General features: G+C 39.7%; 1 protein-coding gene across 2 annotated transcripts in view; it reads left to right on the top strand.

Moving 5' to 3' along the window:
* Positions 1-20711, top strand: part of nsg2 (neuronal vesicle trafficking associated 2) — a 47233-nt gene that overhangs the window by 15177 nt on the left and 11345 nt on the right. For both annotated transcript variants that reach the window (XM_022207450.2, XM_022207451.2), the window contains exon 3: positions 2738-2848. In XM_022207450.2, coding sequence (XP_022063142.1) covers positions 2738-2848 — 111 coding nt within the window. The remainder of the gene's footprint in view (positions 1-2737; positions 2849-20711) is intronic.

Raw genomic sequence — 20711 nt, 5'->3', positions numbered from 1 at the left:
TTGTGAATGTTTATACGCATGGTGTGTATGTTGTGTGTGGTAGGTGTCTGCTTGTGTGTTGGATAAATTTAAAACTTTATTTTATGTTTTTCACTTGTTACAGTCTGTACTGTGCAATGCATGTACTGTCTCTGTCTTATTATTTTGTTTAATGATTAGGACCCTCTCGAAAACGAGATGATTCATCTCAAGGGGTTATCCTGTGAATAAAGAATCATTGGATTTTGAAGTTTATTTGCTCTTCGGTCAGCCATGTAGACTATAAACATTTCAGAAATACACAAAGTTTCCCAAAAATATTTCCAATTAAATGGATTCTATAAAGTCTTTCAAGCTAGTTATGTGTTGTTAAATGGGTCCCACATGCGAGCTTGCGACACTGTATTAAACCGTCCATACAATGCATTTCGAGAAATAACGGCAACAAATATGAAACTAAGTAAAACTCCTAAATCACAGTTACTGTGTGTGCCTCTCAGACTGTGTAGAATAGTTTTTTTAGGCCATGTTATTTCCTTCATATTACATTAAATGGACATTGTAAAACAGCATTAGACTTTAAACCAAACATCACTTTTTAAAGAAACCAAACATGACTTTATAAAGGTGTACATGTACCTTTCTTAACATCTCATTTATTGCATTTTTAATTAGTTTTAATGAACCTCATGAACTCAAATATTTACGAAATGATGACAAAAAAACAACCGACTTGAAGCCAGAAATTCCAAAATGGCTGCCTTTTGAACGGTTACAGTGATTTTTGGACATTTAAACAGTTTAAAAAAATGAATTAAATTTCAACCCGCCGGCCAAGAGGCAGATAGGTCCTCCCATATAAAGAGCTGGGTTCTGCTCAAGGTTTCTTCCTGTTAAAAGGGAGTTTTTTTCTTGCCACTGTCGCCTTAGGGCTTGCTCTAGGGTTTTAGGCATTTGGGTTCTGTAAAGCGTCTTGAGACAATTTGAACTGTAATTGGTTCTATATAAATAAAATTGATTTATCCTTTAGTTGACTGTTGATTGATGAGAGAATTTCTGCTGTATCTCAACTTATGCCTCTTGATACACCCTGAAAGTTTGGCGTTTGGGATTTACTCTGTTTTGACTGCAGCTCTAAACCTGTTTGATTGAGGACTGTAAGACTGACAGTACTGGGCCAGGACTGTGCTGCCCTGGCTCTTTGTTTTTTCCAATGGAAAACCACAGTGTTTTCCATTCAGAATGGAGGGTCTTGGATTGTGGACACCAGAAATTAGCAGATCCAAACAGATGTCTGACATTAGTGTACCGATTCTGATTGTTATGAGTTTAGTTCTGAAATCAACGTTTGATCATTTTCCAAAATATAAGACCTTCTTTACACATAGTGCACAGGAAATGTGTCTTCATGTCTTTGTTTTGCTCATGTTTCAAAGGATACAATAGCAACCCATGCTTTCTTCTCCCTGTCAGTCTCACCTTTGGGTATTGAGCTGCGCACTCGCCTTGACCTTCCTTTCTAAAATGACTTTTTAATGGCATTTGTGCCTCCCAAGAATAGAGTGGAAAGATGTCTCAACTCTTAATATGCTTTCACTGTCATATCTTTTCTTTTGCTCCCATGTGGCTTAAGATCCTCTTGGCTATATGTATCTAAAGGAAGCATTAAACACATTTTTATTCTGTTATATTTAATGTGTGGCTTCACCCCCAGCTCTGAGCCGACCTCCACCTACTGCATAAATTTGAAAAAAAATGCTAAAAAGTATGCAAAAGGCTGAGAGTAGAGGGGGATGGGGGAGGATATGCGAGTTGCTAAGTGACAAGGTGCCGGAGAAAAATGGAGAGTGACACAGAATGGGAAGGCACCTCCGGCACAGAGGGCTGGTTTGAGGTGGAGGACTTTTCCCCTCCAGATTCCCCCGAGGCTGACATCAGAGTGGTGGAGGACCGCGGTGGTCCTGAGCCGTATCAGTTTAAACTGTTGGCTGCAGCCCTAGTGGTGCCCAAAGCCAAAGCTCTCCTGCAGCGGTGTTTCTATCGAGGGGTCGCGTTGCCATCTGCAGCCATATGAATGTCTGAAGGGGAAAAAAAAAGAAGTCTTGTGGTGCTTCTGCAGCTGTCAAAAGCACAAGTCCAATCTATTGTGCCAAAGCTGAAAAATATCGTATAGAGGGTCAGCAAAGAATATCGTGAACGCCTGTGAATGATGATTCTTGATCAGGATATATTTGAAAATTAGTAGCACAATTAATCTCCCACTCATGGGCAGGAGTTGGAGGAGGTAAAAATATAAGTTTCTTGGTGTAAATAATTCCCAAACAGGCCACTCTGTGTAACCTTGAAAGGTTCAAGACATCTAAAACAGCATTTTTGACCCACAATTTTTCTGTATTTGGCAAGAAATGTTCAGATTAACACCAGCATCTACATGTTTAATCATTCCTTTTAGTTTACAAGTCAAAAAACACTAAATCTGAAACTAATGCTTTAAATTCTCCTTAAATTTGCCTTTTAGCACCGATAACTCTTTACACAGGTCTCCTTTAATTGAAATTCTGAGTAACAAATGATTCCAGCTGTTCATCTCATTTTGTATTTCATCTTTAACATTCGTGATGCAATACTTTCCTCAGCCTTAGCAGTGCAGTTTTGGATGCATTAGTGCTCACAAATATAACATGGCTGCCATTTACTGTGTGTCACGTAAAGGTTTTTCTGCAAACTGGGAGTATTTAACTACTTCTTCCCTCTCCAGGTGGTGGTGAAAACCCGCACGGAGTACCAGACAGAGAAGAAGCGGCTGAAGGTTCCTAAGGTGGAGGAGTTCACCATCAGCTTCACTGACGGGGTGTCTGAGAGACTTAAGGTAAGAATTAACCCAATAAAACCTCACGCTGTACTTCATTATGTCGAGGATCCATGATGCAAAACCAACAATAATCCCAATGTGTGTCCAGTGGGTGTTTTTCCATCACAGCTCTAATTACATACAGGATATTGATTCATCTGTCATGTCCCTGTTGGCTGAACCAAATTAAATCCATGTGCAGTTTCACTTGCTAGTTACGGTCGAGGCTTTCTATTCATCTATCCTTCTAACTATCCAATTATTTTGCAAAAGGATTAGAGAACAGATGAACTTTGTTTTACATTCTTCACATTAATATTAGTCATTTTGTGGCCCATCACTGTTATCTGGTATCACTGTCCTACTGTGTGGGTGTAAAAACTGGATTCACTTCAGTCAGTTTCAGTACAACTAAAAGATGCTGCTTACACATTGATTCATCAGTGTTGAAAATCTAATTATGTTATATATAATGAAGGCCAGCTTTAAAGCGTCAAATATGATGAATTACTTACAGAAAAAATAGCTTTTCTCAGTTCCTTAATTTCTGGCACACTGGTTACACTGATACACACTCCAGCCCAGTAGGTGGCGGTAATGAGACTAAAGTCTGTTTGCCAGACGTGATTAAGAGTGAATCAGAACAGAAACGTCGGACCATCATGGCGGCTCGGTCACAAACTTTCTCTTTATAAGAATATAATCGCTACGATTGCACTTTGAGTTTGCAGCAATCTGTGAATGTAGTAGACAGATGAAAAATGCAGATAAATAGGAATGGAACAAACGTTTTTGTTCACTTATGTCTATTCATTCAGTCAGTCGTCAACCAAAATTCATTTGAACTGAAAAAGTTTGCTTGTTGTTTCAAATGTTACTAATCATGATTAAAAAAACCTCTAAGTAATTAGATACATTTTTTTCATTGCATCCCACCACTAATATAATGTAATGAGCAAACTGATGACAGTTGGCATTTTGTTGCAGGAGCATTTTACTTTTAACTACATTTTGCTGATAACACTTATGTATCTTGACTTAACCCTCTGAACCCCAAAACCTGCCAGTAGGTTTCAATTGCATGTTAACCTTAACATCAAAACAAACAGAACATAAAAAAGCCCCAGAATGACACAGTTTATCATATCTACAAACTGTAAAAACAGAGATACATTGGATTTTCTAATTTCCAACAGTGCCTGAACTACCCATTCTTGACAAGCTGTCACGTTGGAGAATTTGGTAAATTCTAAGCATAAATATATAATATGGCTTCAAAATCACTTCATACTTTGCGTCATATTTTTAAAAATGCCAAAAAATAAACCCATATTCTATAAAAACATAATTTTGTGCTTGTTTGTGCAATCTTGAAGCTATCAGGAACTCATCTGCAACAGTCACGTGACAAAAATGAAGGGATGAACTGCAGGCAGTGTTTTGCATTTACAGGAGAAAAATAGTTAAGATTTAAGTAATAAAATATCTAAAGTATGCAGAATCACCATTTTTCCTTGCTAACACATGTGGGCACTTGGAAGAATAATGTATGCTGATTCCATTTTTACTATAAAAATTGTTGTCAAGTAAACAATCGAAGAAATTCTCTCTTTTTTCATTTTTTATGATTTTTGGAATTATGAGTGTGTTATTCTGCACAGAAGACATTTTCGCATTCTTTCTAACTGTAGCCATGGTTGTGCTGTTCTCATAGAGATACAGAACTTTATATTGGAGTGAAAAATGAGCCTACAGTTGAGTAAAACTGTGACAGTAGCAAAAAAACGCCAAGAAACTGCCTTAGAGTCACAGGATTAAGTAGGATTTTTGAGCTGTACCTTTTCTGTGATACAGTATTTTTACATGCTGTACTGGTATTTTACTGAAGCAGAGGAATTTAGTGCGTCTTCCACCACTGCCCTTCCTTGGAAAAGGGTGGAAACGGTGATTTCAGCAGCGTGTGTGTGAATCACAGAGTTCCAAAAACATCTACATCACCCAGGCGCTGTCTGGTCCGTTCTCCTGTCGTTAGGGGAGACCAAAGAGAATTCATGTTGTCATGGCAGCAAAGAAAACCTCCCTGCATGGCAACCCTGACAGAAAGCCAGACAGGAGAAAAAGTGCACAAGCAGAGGTGTGCAAATGTTTGTGTGTAGAGGTGTATATGTGCGCAAATGAGCGGCTCAGCACTGGCCTGAAATATCTTTTAAAGCTGGAGAGAAGAGAATTAGATACTGGGCACCGATGGGAGCTGGGAAATTTGTCTGGATGAGACATATATATTCACAGACTGTACTCAAGCTGTCAAGGTTAAGTAGAAAAGCGGGTCCCTCCTGTACTCCACAGAAATGAGATGGTCTTGGCATTAATGGACGAGCATGTCAAGAATCTTTTATGCCGGGAGAATATCAGTTTTGTCCGTGATGTCGAGTCCAGCTGCCCCCTTATTGATTTTAAATACATCCATGTAAAGAGCTGGAAGTCCTCCAGCGTTCTATAAACTATATATGAAATTATGCAGGCTAAACAGGGTTAGGAGTGGGCGGTGTGAAAAAAATATCCCCCACAGTGTAGCCCATTTTATTTAAGTCGCAGTATCTTTATATATCATGACATGATGCGTATTTTTCAGAAATTCGACTGACAAGCGATTTAACCCCCTGAACCGCAAAAGCTGCAAATAGGTCTGAAAGACATGCTCTCTTTGAAAACACCCGTCATTTATCAGATCCAGGAACTGGGAAAAACAGGAACAATCAATGGAGTTTTAACTTTCCAACGGTCCTTGAACAAATAATGTGTAACATGCAGTTCTATCAGTAAATGTATTTGAATCTAAGCTTTAAATTGTGATATTTCATCAAAAATACTTAAAAAATAAATCAACGAACTGGATTGTGTAAAAAAGACAACATTGGTATAAAAAATAAAGCCATTAGTGACTCAGATTTGACCAACAGTTATCTGACAAAAATTCTGAGTTTCCAGCTGAACTGCACACTGTGTTTACACAGAACAGACAGGAGACGACCAGAGACTGAGAGGAAAATAGTTGATGAGTAAAACAAGTGCAGCATGGCTACAACAAAAAGCATGCAGAGGAAGAAGACACATTCAGCCTGGTGAAATATCCATCTAGAGTTAATATGAAGAACACAAAGGTCGCAGAGGTAGTAAAGTGCAAATATTGACATGGGGGGTCCTCGACTTACTTCAGAGTTCCGTTCCTACAGATCGATGCAAGTCGGTTTTCGCTGTAAGTCAGGATTCCGGCGAAAATTCAAATAAAGCCATTACGTGCATCACGATGTCGATCGGTTCTTCTGAAAAGTCTTGACTTTCATGCATTATAGCATGATGATGTATTCATCCACTCCACTTGTTAACTAGTTCCCCATAACCAGTTCTGACGTAACTATGAAGCATCACAGGTCAAGGACGCTGTAAACCGGGACCCACTGTACTATGAAAAGCAACCATTTCTTTCCAAGTAAGGGAACACCTTTGAGCATTTGGAAAAACGTTGCGCTTATTGATTCCTGATGTTTTAGACTTTTGTAACACAAATTATCAAAGACATTTAGCGATTGTATTTTCATTGTTTAAAAATCATGTATGGCATTGTACCTGTGCTGTACTGGACAGAAGACATTTGTGTTTTTTTTCCAGTTCTTTGTACTTCTAGCCATGGTTGTGTTGTTTCCACTGAGGTGCAGGACTTCATGCTGCAGTGAAAAATGAGCAACAGAGACTAAAAATGTGACAGGAGCAAAGGAACTGATAGAAACTGGGTTTCAGAGGAAATACCAGATGACATTATAATAAAATAAATACCTGTTTTATTACAAAAAATGCTTTAAAACTATAAAAACAATCAGTTACTTCATCAAATTAACGAAGAAAATATAGACTGCCTTTGAGGCGTGAAATTTACTCAGAAAATGAGCCCTGGACAGTAAAATTTCAAGTTTTTTTGAAAGAACTGGCTTTTCTTTTGAGTTTAAAGATGGCACTGCTGGACTGTACTAGAGGTTTTGCAAAAGCTAACATGCGGACATGTTAAATTAAAACAGTAAATACAGGCATTACACTGGCATTGCCATTGTGAGTATGTTAATATCCTGATGTTAGCATACCATTTTGCTCAAATCACTCCATAGGCAACCGTAAGAGCCTCAATACAGCATCACAGAGCTGTCGGTGTGGCTGTAAACTCTGAGTGTTCCTCTTGAGCTTTTTCATGCTACACTGGACAGGTGTTTTGGAGCCTTATGTGACACTTGCAGTAGAGGAAACAAATCAAGACACCGTGTCAGAAATGTACACTGCAGGAATGCTGCTCATCAGAGCTGGCTGAAATGTTGCGGCAGACTTTACCGTCATCTCCGGCTTGCCACACCGCATCAGCTTTTGTTAGGCAGAAATGCGTTTCAGTCTGTGCGATTTTATGCAATGTCGGTTAGTTTTTGGGTGCTCAGCTGAACCCGCTTGCTTTGCTTGACTGACAGAGCTGATTCTGCAGCCACACACACATGCACAGCACTGCTCGCTGTGCAGTGCAGAGCAAACATTTCTGGATGAAAAGCTTGCACATCTCTTCTCTCTTCAAAGCTTTACAGATTGTGTTGATGGATGAAGAGCTCAGAGTGTAAAATGTTCTCTAATCTGCCCTCCCTCACTGCCTTGTTCCTGCTTACCACTCTCCATCCTGCTCCTTTCTTTCCTCTCCTTGCATATTTCTGCAACAAGACAGATTTATCCCTTCTTTTTGGTTCAAAACAGCTCTTAGTTTGTAAAAATGGCAATGCAGCTTCATTTATAAATGTCATGGTTCAGATATTTGGCTGCAGATCATATACAGTGTTCTTGTCACCAGAGTGATTCGTCTGCAAAGAAGGCAGGATAGTAAAGGCAGATTGGCTGATTTTTTTTGTTACCTAAACAGGGAAAAAAACATCAGAAAATAGCTAATATAATTTGGCAGGACGAGGACCTAACAGCAGATATGTGGTGACGGCTTCACCCTTCCCTCCTGCTCTCTTCTTGTCTGTATCATCTATTCCATCCCTCCTCCGTCCCTCTGTTTCCCAAAGATTGCTCCCTTCAGACCAGGTTCATGTATCATCGCTTCCCATCCCTGTCCTCCCTCCCTCCTACTCTCGCTCCGTCCCTCGCCGTCTGTCTTTTACCCTCCTCCCTCCCACTCGCTTTCTGTCTTTCTGATTACTCCCGGCTGACATGGGCTGCAGCGTATTCCCCGTAGTTGTTTTGTTCCATGAAAGAACCGAGGAGGGCACATTTCCCAACTCGTTAGCTGACTGAAATGAAGACACGACTACAGAGCTCCTCGATTTCATTGCATGTAGAGCAAGTTGAGAGGTCCTAAATGGATGAGGAAGAAGGGAGGCCAACAGGAGTAACAGATGAACAGAGGCAAAGACATACCGACCGAATGTTGTCCAATGAAATAATCTGTATATCCAAGTATGCTGTCAGATGATAATACCAAAAAATACAACATATATGTCTAACATATGTTATTGTAGGTGTTGTAAGCAAAAAGCAGAAAAGAATACAGGTAAATTAAAGATAAATTAATACAAATTTGGACCCTATCGGGCCCAATCTACCATCACGTTTGCTCACTGTGGATTCATTTTAAAAGTTTGACACCTCTATGGAAACAGCACAACCATGGCTAGAAATAGAGAGAACTTAAAAATGTCTTTTATGCAGGATAACAATGTTGTATTGACATAAATCATACCAAATAAAAAGACAAGAAAGCTACTTTTTCCCGATTATATATGTTTTACAAAAACTGAAAAAGCTGGAATCAATATGTGCAGCATTTTTGCTAAGTGCTTACAGGTGTTAGCAGAAAATTTGGTAGCTCTGCATTGTATAGATATTTCACAACCATAATTTTAAATGTGCGTTTATTCTTGGCTCCTTGCTGCTCTGTGAAAGCACAGCCTGTAGTTCAACCGAAAAGCCCAAGAATTTGAGTCCTGTGACTAGCTTCACAATGGTGTAGATTTTTTTGTTTGTTTTTACTAGATTTGGTTAATAGAAACAGTTTTTTTCTGATGGTAGAATGAAGTGATTTCAATAAAATATCACAATTCTCAGGTTAGATTTTGTTATTTTTTTAAACAAAACTGAAAATAACGAAAAATTCAGGCATTGTCAGAAAGGCAAAAATCTGTTAATTACTTCTGTTTTGACAGTTACTCTCCAGATAAATGGCATAATTATGGCATTTTTTAAAAAAGATAATATGCCTTTCAGACTTTTGTGGTCTCAGGGTTTGAGTATAAATACATGAAAAGGAATTAATCTCTTCAAAAATGTGTACACAAACACAAAACATCAGCCTTATTGTCTTTGCAGTACTTCTTAGGATATCAAAAAAAAAAAAAAGACCTGCACCTGACAGGACCCAAATATATGTGATAGTGAGCATTTAGCTGCCATCATCTGTTACATTGAAAATGAAATATCTAGTCAGGATTTCAAATGCAAGCAATGGACTACCTTGAGCTGATTCTGCCCACATGAGTGGCCATACAGTCTGGGAAAATACACTTGCTTTTCTCAGATTCTTTGTGCACGCTAGACTCCGTAATAACATAGAACCCAAACATCTAGAGTCAAGAGGGTAGGTTATGATTACAAAAAAAACAAGTATGCCTTGCAGTGTTTTCGATTTGAATTCGGCTCACTGCCTTCGCTACAATTGATCTACTCCTCCGTGCTCAGCTTCAGACTTTCTCATAAAAGGATGCAATGGAGATCATCTTTGAAAATGTGGACTGCAAGAGAGGAAAGGATTAGTGTGCCGCAGCAGGGCAGGGATTGAGAGATGCAGGTGTAGAGACTGATGAAGGGGGGGATTTAATTCGTGTTGTCTTGCCTGGTTTCTGGCTCGCTTCCTGTTTGGAAAACCCGGTGTAGTTGGCCAGCTTTCGACGCCCATCCTACACACACACACACACACACACACACACACACACACACACACACACACACACACACACACACACACACACACACACACACACACACACACACACACTCTTCAAACCCACATGCATACGTCCAGGTCTGACAGACTCATGCTCCCCGATAAATGCCAACTCAAACCTCATCAAGCACATGACTGCCAAGTAGAACATGCATGGTGCCAGCACAAGTTAGCAGGCCTGTGCAGGTAGCAGTGGGAGAAGCCGTCATTGTCCAAAACAATTATCCCATTATTGCTTCCATTTCGCCTTCTGATAAAAGCTCTCCTGGAGTCCGCCACCTCCACAGAAGACCTTCGCTGTTCGTCAGGTTGGAGGTAATTACTGCTGTGGTTTGAAACCTCACGCAGCCTCTTGTTCCGAGTGTCGCTCCTCCTTGTTTTGTATAGATGACTAATAGTACGCTGATTGTAGGGAGCATTCGTCTGATCTCAGTTAAACACCCACACTGATGCGCACACACGGACTCAAGTGAACAATAGGTGGAACAACTGATTCATCTTCACTACTCGCATTATACACTGTGGTGTGCTGCTTATGGAGTGAGAGGATCAGAGGGAGGGAAGCCAGATGCTTTTTTTCTCCTTAACGTGGGAGAAACCACATCTCAACCTTACAGTCCAGCAGGTGTTATAAAAGCACAGATAAAAATGGTTGTATCTGAGCATCCACTACTGCTGTGGTCATCTGTTTTTTAAAAACCCTACACATTTAAAACTGCAGCATGTTTAAACCTGCTTTCCCTGAAATACAAGTATATTTTGTCAAAGCAAGAGTGCTGCTGCAGCGGATTTTGACCTAAATTTCATGCCATGTGCATCCAAAAGTTGTTCAAGTCAAGCTTGAGAGGAGCAGGTCAGGCAAAGTTTGATAGAAAGTGTGGAAAAAAAACATGAAAATGCTGCTGATTTTGCACTACGGAAGCAAAGACGGCTCAACTACAGTCTTTGACAACACCTACAGACAGAAAATAGAATTTTAGCAAAGGAGATTGAAGCAGACCAAAATACATTGCCAGCAAGAAACTACATTTTTCCCTTATAGAATAATATTAAGGAACAAAATGCAGAAAATGCATTATGTGAATATATTCATGAACAGCCAACTTAAAGCATACATGCCTAAGGGCTACTTATTTCTACTTTTCATACATTGCTATTCATTTTTAACAAGTTCTGAGCTAAGTTGAATGTTGTAAGAGACTTGTATTGTTATTATCTGCACCTCAGCAGTTGTGGTTTCGCCCAAAGGCAGACAGAGTAATTGGTGACAAAGGTGCGAGTTAACCTGCTCTGAGACTCGGTTTGGCCTTTGCTCCTCATGGCTGTTTACTTTCTTTTGTCTTTTCTCTCTTCAGCCCTCTTTCGCTTTGCACGTCTTTCCTCCTTAACTTCCTCTCCCTCTCATGATCAGTGGAGTTTGCTCCCTTGTTCGCCATTTTGCTTCCTTTCACCCACTTCTTCCTTTTTTCTCTGCCTCTCCATCATGTCATAACAAGCCAGCAATTGGCAGCAGTCTGCTCAGACTCTCTCATCAAACTCTATGCTGGGAAGCATTTTAAAGCACTCGTACCACAAACACGCTTACAGTTATAGCTGTGCCAGCTCCTGTTGGCAGATACAAACAGACGCCTTATTGTTCAGGATTGGCTTCTGATTAAATGCACGAGCCAGATGTGATCCCTGGATCCTGGAGCCCTGGCATGCACACAGACGTGAAGTGGACACTTTTGAGTTGCAGGCTCTCATTGTCATTATGATTTGAAGTGTTGAGTTTAGACCTCAGCTGGATGTGACGGGTGTATTAGCTTCACGTGAGCAGGAACATCAGGAATCAGTGCAAAACAGACAAAAAAACAGGCTGAAAACAGCAACACAGTCTCCATCGTGCTTTACGTACGTCTTCACGCTCCACTGAACCACAAACACTGTCCTGTTTGGGTCAGTGTGCTGTCCCAAAACCCTCGAAGTCGACTCATATTTGAGTCATTTTTCGATGCAAAGAGGTCCCCCTGCCATCTGAGACGCTGACAAACAGGCAGGACAGGCAGACAACTTTGTAGCTAGAGTGAAAGGCAGACAGACAGACAACAACCGAGACACACATCACTGCTGGGTGAGTGATACTCGGGATGATTTAGAAGTCCAGATGGCATCCGTTCTGCTCTACTTCTTTCAGATCCCATATCAAGTCGCACCTCAAAGGACGGCGCACTTCAATTGCCGTCTCCCTATAAGTATCAGCAGATATGAATACATATACATAAATCATCTGTGCTACCGATGCAGTCAGTATGTGCATACACGGAACATTTGGGTCAAATTCTAACTGGATGTCCTGTTTTATCTTAAAGGTCAAAGCAAAGAGGAAATTTAATTTGTGAGTCCTGAATCCATCTAAGATTGACCATCCTATCTCGCTTTGATGCAAGGACGCTGCAGCGGCTGCGTCCAAAACTCTGTTGTTGGACTTAATAACTCAGTTGTCAGGGGTTGCCAAGACTAAAAAGGATTTCTGAGGCTGATCGATGGCCAGCAAGCGCATACAGTCTGACACTATTAAATCTCTTGGTCCTCATATTCTGACGCAAGCCTGTCTTGTTTGTATCAGTCAGTTTTTTCAGATTTTGTTTTTCAAAGCCACCACAGTACAGAATATCGATGATAACAATCCATGATGTTTTGCATATACCCGACATGTTCTCCATCACCCCACCACCCAATCCAGTTGTGTTTTACGAGTTTCTTAAGGCGTAATTGGTTGGTTGGAAACTGCCTGTGAACATAATTATTATCCGCGCCTTTTGTTTTGATAGCGAGCTGGGTCTCTCTTAAACGTGTCAGCATATTTCAAAGAAATTTGGTGGAAAATTAGGCCGTAGCCCAAGGAAAAAGTAATTAGCGTCTGGTACTGATCCAGTGGTTTTTAAAGGATTTCGTCACGCCGCAAGATAAGCCATTTTTTAAGACCATAACTGGCACATGTATCAAGTGACTGGCTAGGACTGGGTGTGTTTTAAATGAAAAATTAATTGTGCTTTTAAAATAAGACATTTTTGAGATTAACGCTTTCCAGTTTTTCCAAATGTCACGACTGGTATGTGGAGCCAATCTTCAATAGTTTAGAGACGTAAATGAAAGGACAGCTACAATCATAAAGGACAACAGTAATTACTAATTACCAACTGTTTCCAAACAAAAGTTTTAGCTATGAAATGGGGAAAATGATATTTAACACAATGGGTATTATCTCCCAATCTGAACCAAGTTGCTTTTATACTTCAATTCAACCAAACCTTTAGCATAATTGTGTCAAAATGATGTCATCTTGATGATATAAGGGCGTCAAATCAGACACTAGTGTGTATCATTTAGCAGGATGTTAGTTTCAGGGGACACTGTGGACTCTATAATGAATTTAACAATGATCAAATTCTGATCTTCGAAAGTCTAGATAACGAAATACCAAATGAAACGCCATGTTTGCAGATTGGATCCAAGCTCCATATAGAGGTGGTCTGAAATGATCTTATTTCTGCAAATGTGTCACAGACCGGCCACTGTATCCGCTCAGATTGAATTTTTTAGTGTTTTGCAACAATCGCATATAGAGTTACAGAAGTTCTGAGCAGGATCTGTTCTGCTACAAGGAAAGCACTATGGAGAAAATGGAGAATATGTTAAAATAAATCATCTGTTTGCACTTCAGGGGAGGTTTCTGTTCCGATTAAGCAGGAATCAGGTCCCGACGCCTACATTGTTACCACAGCAACTCATGCAGTCGGGTTTGCAAACAACAGTGCAGACAGTCGGCCTGAAAGATCTGATTTGAGAGACAAATCAGATTTGTCTGCAGTCTGCACAAAGCCTTAGACTCATTCAAATAACAAATTTCTGCTGCATCTCGGCTGCCTAATGGCTGCTGCTCAGGTTCACGGCCCGAACTATTCTGCTCATTCTGCCGCAGCAAAGAATCAAAAGATGAAAAATGGAGAGAGAAAACCAAGAAAAAGCCTGGCTTTTATGTTTCCATGTTGGAAATGAAAAACCGAGGAAAGAAAGTGAGCAGTCATTGTGCTCCTTGTCCTCAGCCAGAGTCCTTCACTTTGCTCCTGTGTTTTTTTGACAAGTTGAGCCATGGGAGCAATTAGGACACAGACAGACTCCGGATGACTGGTCTGACCCTCCACTCCGGACTTCTCTCTTGTTTTCTCTCACTTTAACATCCCCACAAGTGGACTAGCTATTGTTTGGACGTTACACATGCTGTAGTTGCAGTCTAGATATCAGTTGTATCACTCTCACTGGATTAACCAACACAGGACTTTGAAATTGAGAAATTTCTTTTGTTCATAGTTGACTTCTCATTTGTCAATAAAAAGGCTGATGAGTCCGAAAACATGGCCGTTGTTCAATTGTGTTGACCGACATTGTTGGGTTCTTTTTACTGACTGGTGAAAAATGGTGCAGTAACTTTCCAGCTATGATTAGAGCAGTAGGCAGCTTAGATCATCTATTTTACCCGCAAAGCTCTTCTCTTCAAGACAAATCCTCCCATCCGACCACGCTCCCCGCTGAATTTTACGCTGCTTCAAAATCTCTCCATCGACTCCCTAAGTACAGAAATCCTTTCTATCTGTCCCCTCAGCTTTTATTTCTCATATTTCTTCTCTGAACACTTGTCTCTGGTGATCAGTTTTGATGGTATAATAGAACTGTCAGGACATGGTGGCTCTGAATTTGGAAGATTCTGGAAATTTTGAATGGTTGGCTGATCTGATACATTCAGTTAGTTTATGTTTTGTCTGTAACGTTGAATGTTTTGGAAGTGGACATCAAATAGATACCTAAAACATCAAAAACAGCATAAAAAATTATATGATTAATGCTAGTCTACAGAGCCACCACTGTAGCATTTTATAATACTGCTGCCGCTACCTTATAATGCAAAGAAATCAGGGTAATATAAAGCAGCTATTTCAAGTCCAAGGAATCAAATCAATTACAAAAATATGAACATAATCTGGACAAGGAGAATGTTTTAGACTCCAAAACCTTCATTTGAGGTGAATGATGAATGAAAATCAAATACAATGTTATATAAATGTGAATGCAGGGGAGTGGGAGTTGTTAGAGACGGTTAGCTGTGTACATGGCAAACATATGCAGAAAACTAAAAAGTACCCAGGAGACTGCGAGCTGAGGAGACATTAGAGTAATGAACCTTGTCTTGTGATGTAAACAGCTGTTTAGAGGTGTGCTCTGTGTTAGCAGGAAAGTCTCATCATTAATAATCTCTCATCGCCTGCCGCATCTTCATCTAGCAGAGCTGGAGCTGATTAGCAAATATAATCCAGATGTTTAGCGTCTCCTCAGAGACTTATTACTGATTCATGATTAGTGTCTGTTTAAGTGTTCATGAGTCTGTTCACATTATTCAGGATGCATTCAGATTAGTTGGAATACTTGATGAGTGTTATATATATGTATACGATGTTTAACCAATTTATCAGACCACCACCCAGTATAGGGTGCTGCTGTAAATTAACAGTATTGCTGGTAACCAAAATATTTTTTTATGATATCTTTAATCTTAAAATATAATTATCGTTGTTATCCATGACTTTCCAAATTTACTGTTTTACAAAAGTAGCAGAAAGAAACAGTAAAGCACATTATTATTATTTTCTTGCATTCCTGAACAGGAAAATTACTTTTAGTGGTTTTATGTTGGTCTTGATTATTTCTGACTTCTCAGATAATTCCAGTGTGCTGACTGAGTTTGAAATTCCTCCTGTTCAAAATGGTGAAGCGTAGGTAACTCATTAAGAGTCTGAATTAAAGCACTTCATGATTCTGAATGGTCTTTGATACAAATAGGGCAAGACAGAAGCGCTCACGGTGTGTTCAAGTATGCCTTGGATTTGATTGCAAAGACCGGTACTTACATAATGTGCCAAAGAAGAGGTCAAAAACGCAAGCTAACTGAAGCAGATGTCAGACACCTCGAGATTCTAAGTATAAGAGACAGAAGGAAGACCACTGTTGATCTTCTGCTAATGCTTCTAGATCAGACGACTGAAGGAAAAAGGCTCAAAGGGAAGAGCAGCTGCTAAAAAGCCATCACTGAGACCTGCAAACAACATGAATATAAAAGACCATGCATGTATGTATGTATACATGCATACAGAGATCTGCACACACACGTACAGCACAGCAGGCCTCCCATTCATATTCCAGGAAGTATCGTCTTGTCCCTGCACTGGAGGGTTTTTCATGGTTGCATGTGACCTTTATTTTTCATGCTCCTGTTTATGCATTTTCTGTCACATACTGTTTCTTATTTATGTCTTTTTTTTAAAGCCCACCTGCTATTTGATTGGGAGTCTACACCCCAAGAGCACATTCACCTCCGAGCAGCGTCTGTAACGAACGCGACAGTGTGCAGCGACAAAACCTTTGAAGTTTTGTCTCCATAGAGACCTGGCTTAATTGGGAAGCATTAGCATAATTAGCACCCCTCTCCTGCTGAACCGCCACTGTGTCGCTCGGTTCTGGGCTTGTGGGTTCTCTGTGGATGTGAGAGAATTTTGATGTTCTTTAACGTGTCTTACTACAAAACAGAGGAGGAAGTTAAAATTCACATTGATGTTGTGCATAGACGTGGGCAGAAAATACCTTTAGTATTCCAGTATAGTCAGACCTTCGTGCTGTACGTTCAGCTTCATGTTGCCCCAAGAATCTTACATTTTCAATAAAAACATGTTTTTTTGGAGATTGTAAAGAGGCTGTCTTTTCTCCAGAAAAATAGGCCAAGTCACCATGGACAGATTCACGTTATCTTTTAGTGTGCAGAATCTAAATCTCCCAGCAAAGCATTGGAGCACTTGGATCCTTCGTCGTTACATCAGCGTCAACATCGACAAATGTTTAATTACTATGAATCAAATTGACTAATATGGATGCACACCCTGCAGTTTAAGATGATTAAAAACCACACATTTTGAAACTGAATGGCTATGATCTGTGTTATAAGTCAGCTGTTAGACGTGAAGTTATTTTCACGGCGGGTTAGGATTTTGAAAAGTCCTCTCGTCTGCATGCGGTTTGTATATTTCCCTTTCAGTGCATAATCTGTATGACGCAAAGCTTTCACTTTGTTCCCACAGTTCAGTACGATAGCCAGCATGGTCTGTTTAAAAAGAACATTCAGCAACTCTTACTGTGCTTTTATGTTGGAGGCTGCAGAGGACACTCAAGGACAAAATGCTTGTATCTCATTCACCTCTGGATGTGCGCAGTCAGAGAGAGGGAGATTATATTTGCTCGAATGTAGGTTTTAAATGCAACAGTTTATAAAAAAAAATCTAAATCTGTCATCTTCAACATAGAGAATTTGATGTGGCTTCACTGAGTGAGTCATTTTCATTACTGCAGCCAAGTGGGCTTTATATGAAATAGTGGATCTACACAGAAAAACAGCATGAGTACTACATTAACAAACTCTACCCCAGTGTCACATCCTTAAGGAAAAGAGTGAACAGTGTAGTTGTTGTTGAGCTGCCGGGACGAATCAAAGCTCTGGAGGAGACTTGCTCTTGTGTGCAGACCTCAGCCGACCTGAACTCAGAGCAAAATCGTGTGTTTTCTCAGGGTTGGCATTTTAACAGTTTGTGTTTCCATCCGAGACGCGATGCATCGCGACAGTACACTTTGTGTTTGTGCTTTGTTGCCACACCACTGTAGCTCCGCTTGTCTCAACCAGATAACCTGTCCTTGAGAGCCCAAATCCCACAACGCCGTCTCCTTGACATCCCTCTTGCCCTATCTCAGATACTCTGCTCTGGCATGGCCGACTCCCCAAACAAGGCTTGCTTTGAGAGCTGTCTTTGTTCTGGTGACGAGAAACAAAGAGAATTTTTCACTGAGTCTTTGTGGGGGTAAAACAACGCAGAAGATTAGCAGACAGTATAGCAAAAAGGAAAATAGAAGGGAACCTGTGAAGTGTGTTCTCCTCAAATGTAGCACAAAATAGCTCTAAATAAAAGAAAGGTTTTCTCTTCAAGTGTGGCACCATGCTAGTATCTGAACGTACCTCTAACTATACTGGAAGAGTATATAGAGAGAACTACTGAATGGAGCCCGACTGATCCATCACTTATCCCGCATTAATGGCTAATACTGAACTGTTAGAGTTGTCCGATATACAGTGGAATTTAAATGACTTTTTCTGCAGAACTTAATGCAGTTTGCCATAACTTAGAAAGCTCCAACTCTGTTCTTTGCAGTACTGTTTGCAGCACATGTAGCAGAGTGTCCCACACAGTGGTGTGGAGTCATGTGGTGTCTTCATGGTAAGCTGCTAATCATTTTATGAAATGAAAGTTAATAAATAATAAGCTCATCATGTTCTCTTCTCAATATTTGCTATCAGAATATCAAGAGATAAATCATTATGTAATTTTTTACTCTCTAAAAATCGGTATCGTTCTCAAAAATCCATTAATCGATCTTGTACTAAAGTATTATGTGTACCTTTTCATTTTTTTCTGCTTTATACTGCTTCTCCGCTGCATTTCAAAGCGACACAATGCATTTCTGTTTACTCCACCGTAATTATCAGATAGCTTGCTACTTCTCACATGAATATTTTACAGAAACAACACAAGTAATGAGTTTATAAAATGCAGCAGTGTTAATTAAATGAGTGCTTTTCAGTTTCATTAGCTGTTTACAGTTTAATAAGAGAAATTCCACCTACAAACTTGTCAGACTGTTCATTTTAAATAATCATTTACGTCTGGAGAGGTGAATGATAAAGAATAGAGAAAAACTGGCAAAATGAATCAGAATTTTAACAGTCAAGTGATTTGATATCATGCCAGTCCTCTTAACTGGTGGTCCAGCAGTTAAAAGTACCTCCACCTCAACTAACCACAGCACAGCAGTAAAATGTATTAATAATGCAAAATATATATATATATATATATATATATATATATATATATATAAAATGTATAAGTCATAGGTGCACATTTTGTACAAGCACAAGTGATTTTGCTTTAATCTCTTGAGCCCGGTCGGCCCACGGGTGGGCCGAAGAAATTTTTACTGAAAATATGGCCAGGGCTTAAGAGGTTAATAGGATTTTAACTGCACTAATTGTGGAGCCCAGATGACCACTGCTGTCTTTTCCCAAACTGCTTTAGTCTCCAGATCATCAAACCGCCTTGAAGCACCGTACAGTACAGTAGTCCACTGATTTTTTTTTTTTTGGCATCATTTACCTAATGGCCATATCCACAGCCTGCACATTCATATTCCATGTACAGTGACAGAGTAGGTATGAGGGCTGTATTTTGCTCAAGGACATGCAGGGATCAAACCTGTGACCTTTCATTTATCAGCTGGAGTTTCCAACCACTTGCCCTAACAGGTATCCTGTCACCCACTTCATTAATTTTGTCCTGACAAAACTGCCTTAAGAGGATAAGAGAATATTTCATTTACATTTTTATGTCGCTAGCTGATCCCTGACTTAAACGCTTATACATGTGCTGAATAGCTCAGGGGTTGGTTCTACTTCTGCTGGGCACATTTCCATTCCGCTGGTGAATCTTGTGGTTAGATTGGTTGGTGGGTTTCCCCAGGGAATGAATGTGGAATATTTTTTTACTTAACTGTGTATTTTTATGTTCTGAACTGGTGTTTGGGGGAAAGTAGAAAGATGGCTTTTAGAAGTTTCCAGAAGCCACGGTCTGTTTTTTTTTTTTTTAATTTTTTTATGAGGAACGGTCCAAAACTCGAACGTATGCAGCGCAATAAAACAGAAGACATACAAATGGAAAGCTGCAACCAAAAAATGAGTTTTACTTCATGAATACTAAATTTTAACTGCAGACATTTTGACATGTAACAAAGGAACAGATGTGAAACTAGTCTAAATGATGGCTGTTTTCCATTTAGCTGCTACTTGAACAGATTGGAGAGATTGTTACGGGCCAGTGCCTTAAATCATTAATTACAATTGTTGGTTCATTGGCTAATCATTTCATCACCAGTTCCAATTACTGATTGCACATTTGTATTGCTGCTGTGAATACACAGTATCTATCTGACTGGTTTACTGAATTTTTAGAGTCACTGGAAACCAAAGTCGGCCTGTAGAGAAGAAGTGAAATGAAATCAACATTTTCAAGGCGATTTCAACTCCATTTTTTGGGTTTTATTCTGCATTCTTATTAGTTTTAGTCATTGTTTTCATCTGTGGCAATACTTTCATGCTCACCAAGGGGATAGGTAACATCTGGAAGATCATTCTAAGCCCAGATTTGGGGAAAGATGGTTATTAAGATGATCTGGAAACATTTGGTAACATCGAATTATGGAAATTGGAGTCAAATTTGAACCCGAATTTGCTCTGGATTCTGAACAGTTAAGTGGCAATTTCCCCATATTCTCTTAGCTTCTCATATTGGCTTCATATATCTTAGCTTTATAAAATGAAAAATCATTTATGAAGTGATTGATGATCAGTCCACTCTCATTTCTTGCCTCTTCTGACCTCATTTTAGTGATGCAGCTGCTTTGTGAAATCGCAGCGATTAACCTATTATACTGTAATGAACAGAATTAGAGCAAATGTGCGATAGCCCTGAATTTGCTTTTCAGGGGCAGCTTACATCATCTATTCTTTATTTTGTGATGTTGAGTCTGATCAACATGTTGGCTTTTTCGCCGCAATCAATTCACTGACCTTTAAGCTTTTTTCCCCCTCCTTTCTTTCTTTATTATTTTAGTTGAGGTTTTTGCGCTGCACTAACTCAACCTGCCACCGAGCTCATTAATTTCATTAAT

Source organism: Acanthochromis polyacanthus, chromosome 17, assembly GCF_021347895.1.
Source record: "Acanthochromis polyacanthus isolate Apoly-LR-REF ecotype Palm Island chromosome 17, KAUST_Apoly_ChrSc, whole genome shotgun sequence".
NCBI lineage: Eukaryota > Metazoa > Chordata > Actinopteri > Pomacentridae > Acanthochromis > Acanthochromis polyacanthus.
Note: the sequence above shows the minus strand (reverse complement) of the source record. Positions and strands in the feature narration are given on the sequence as shown.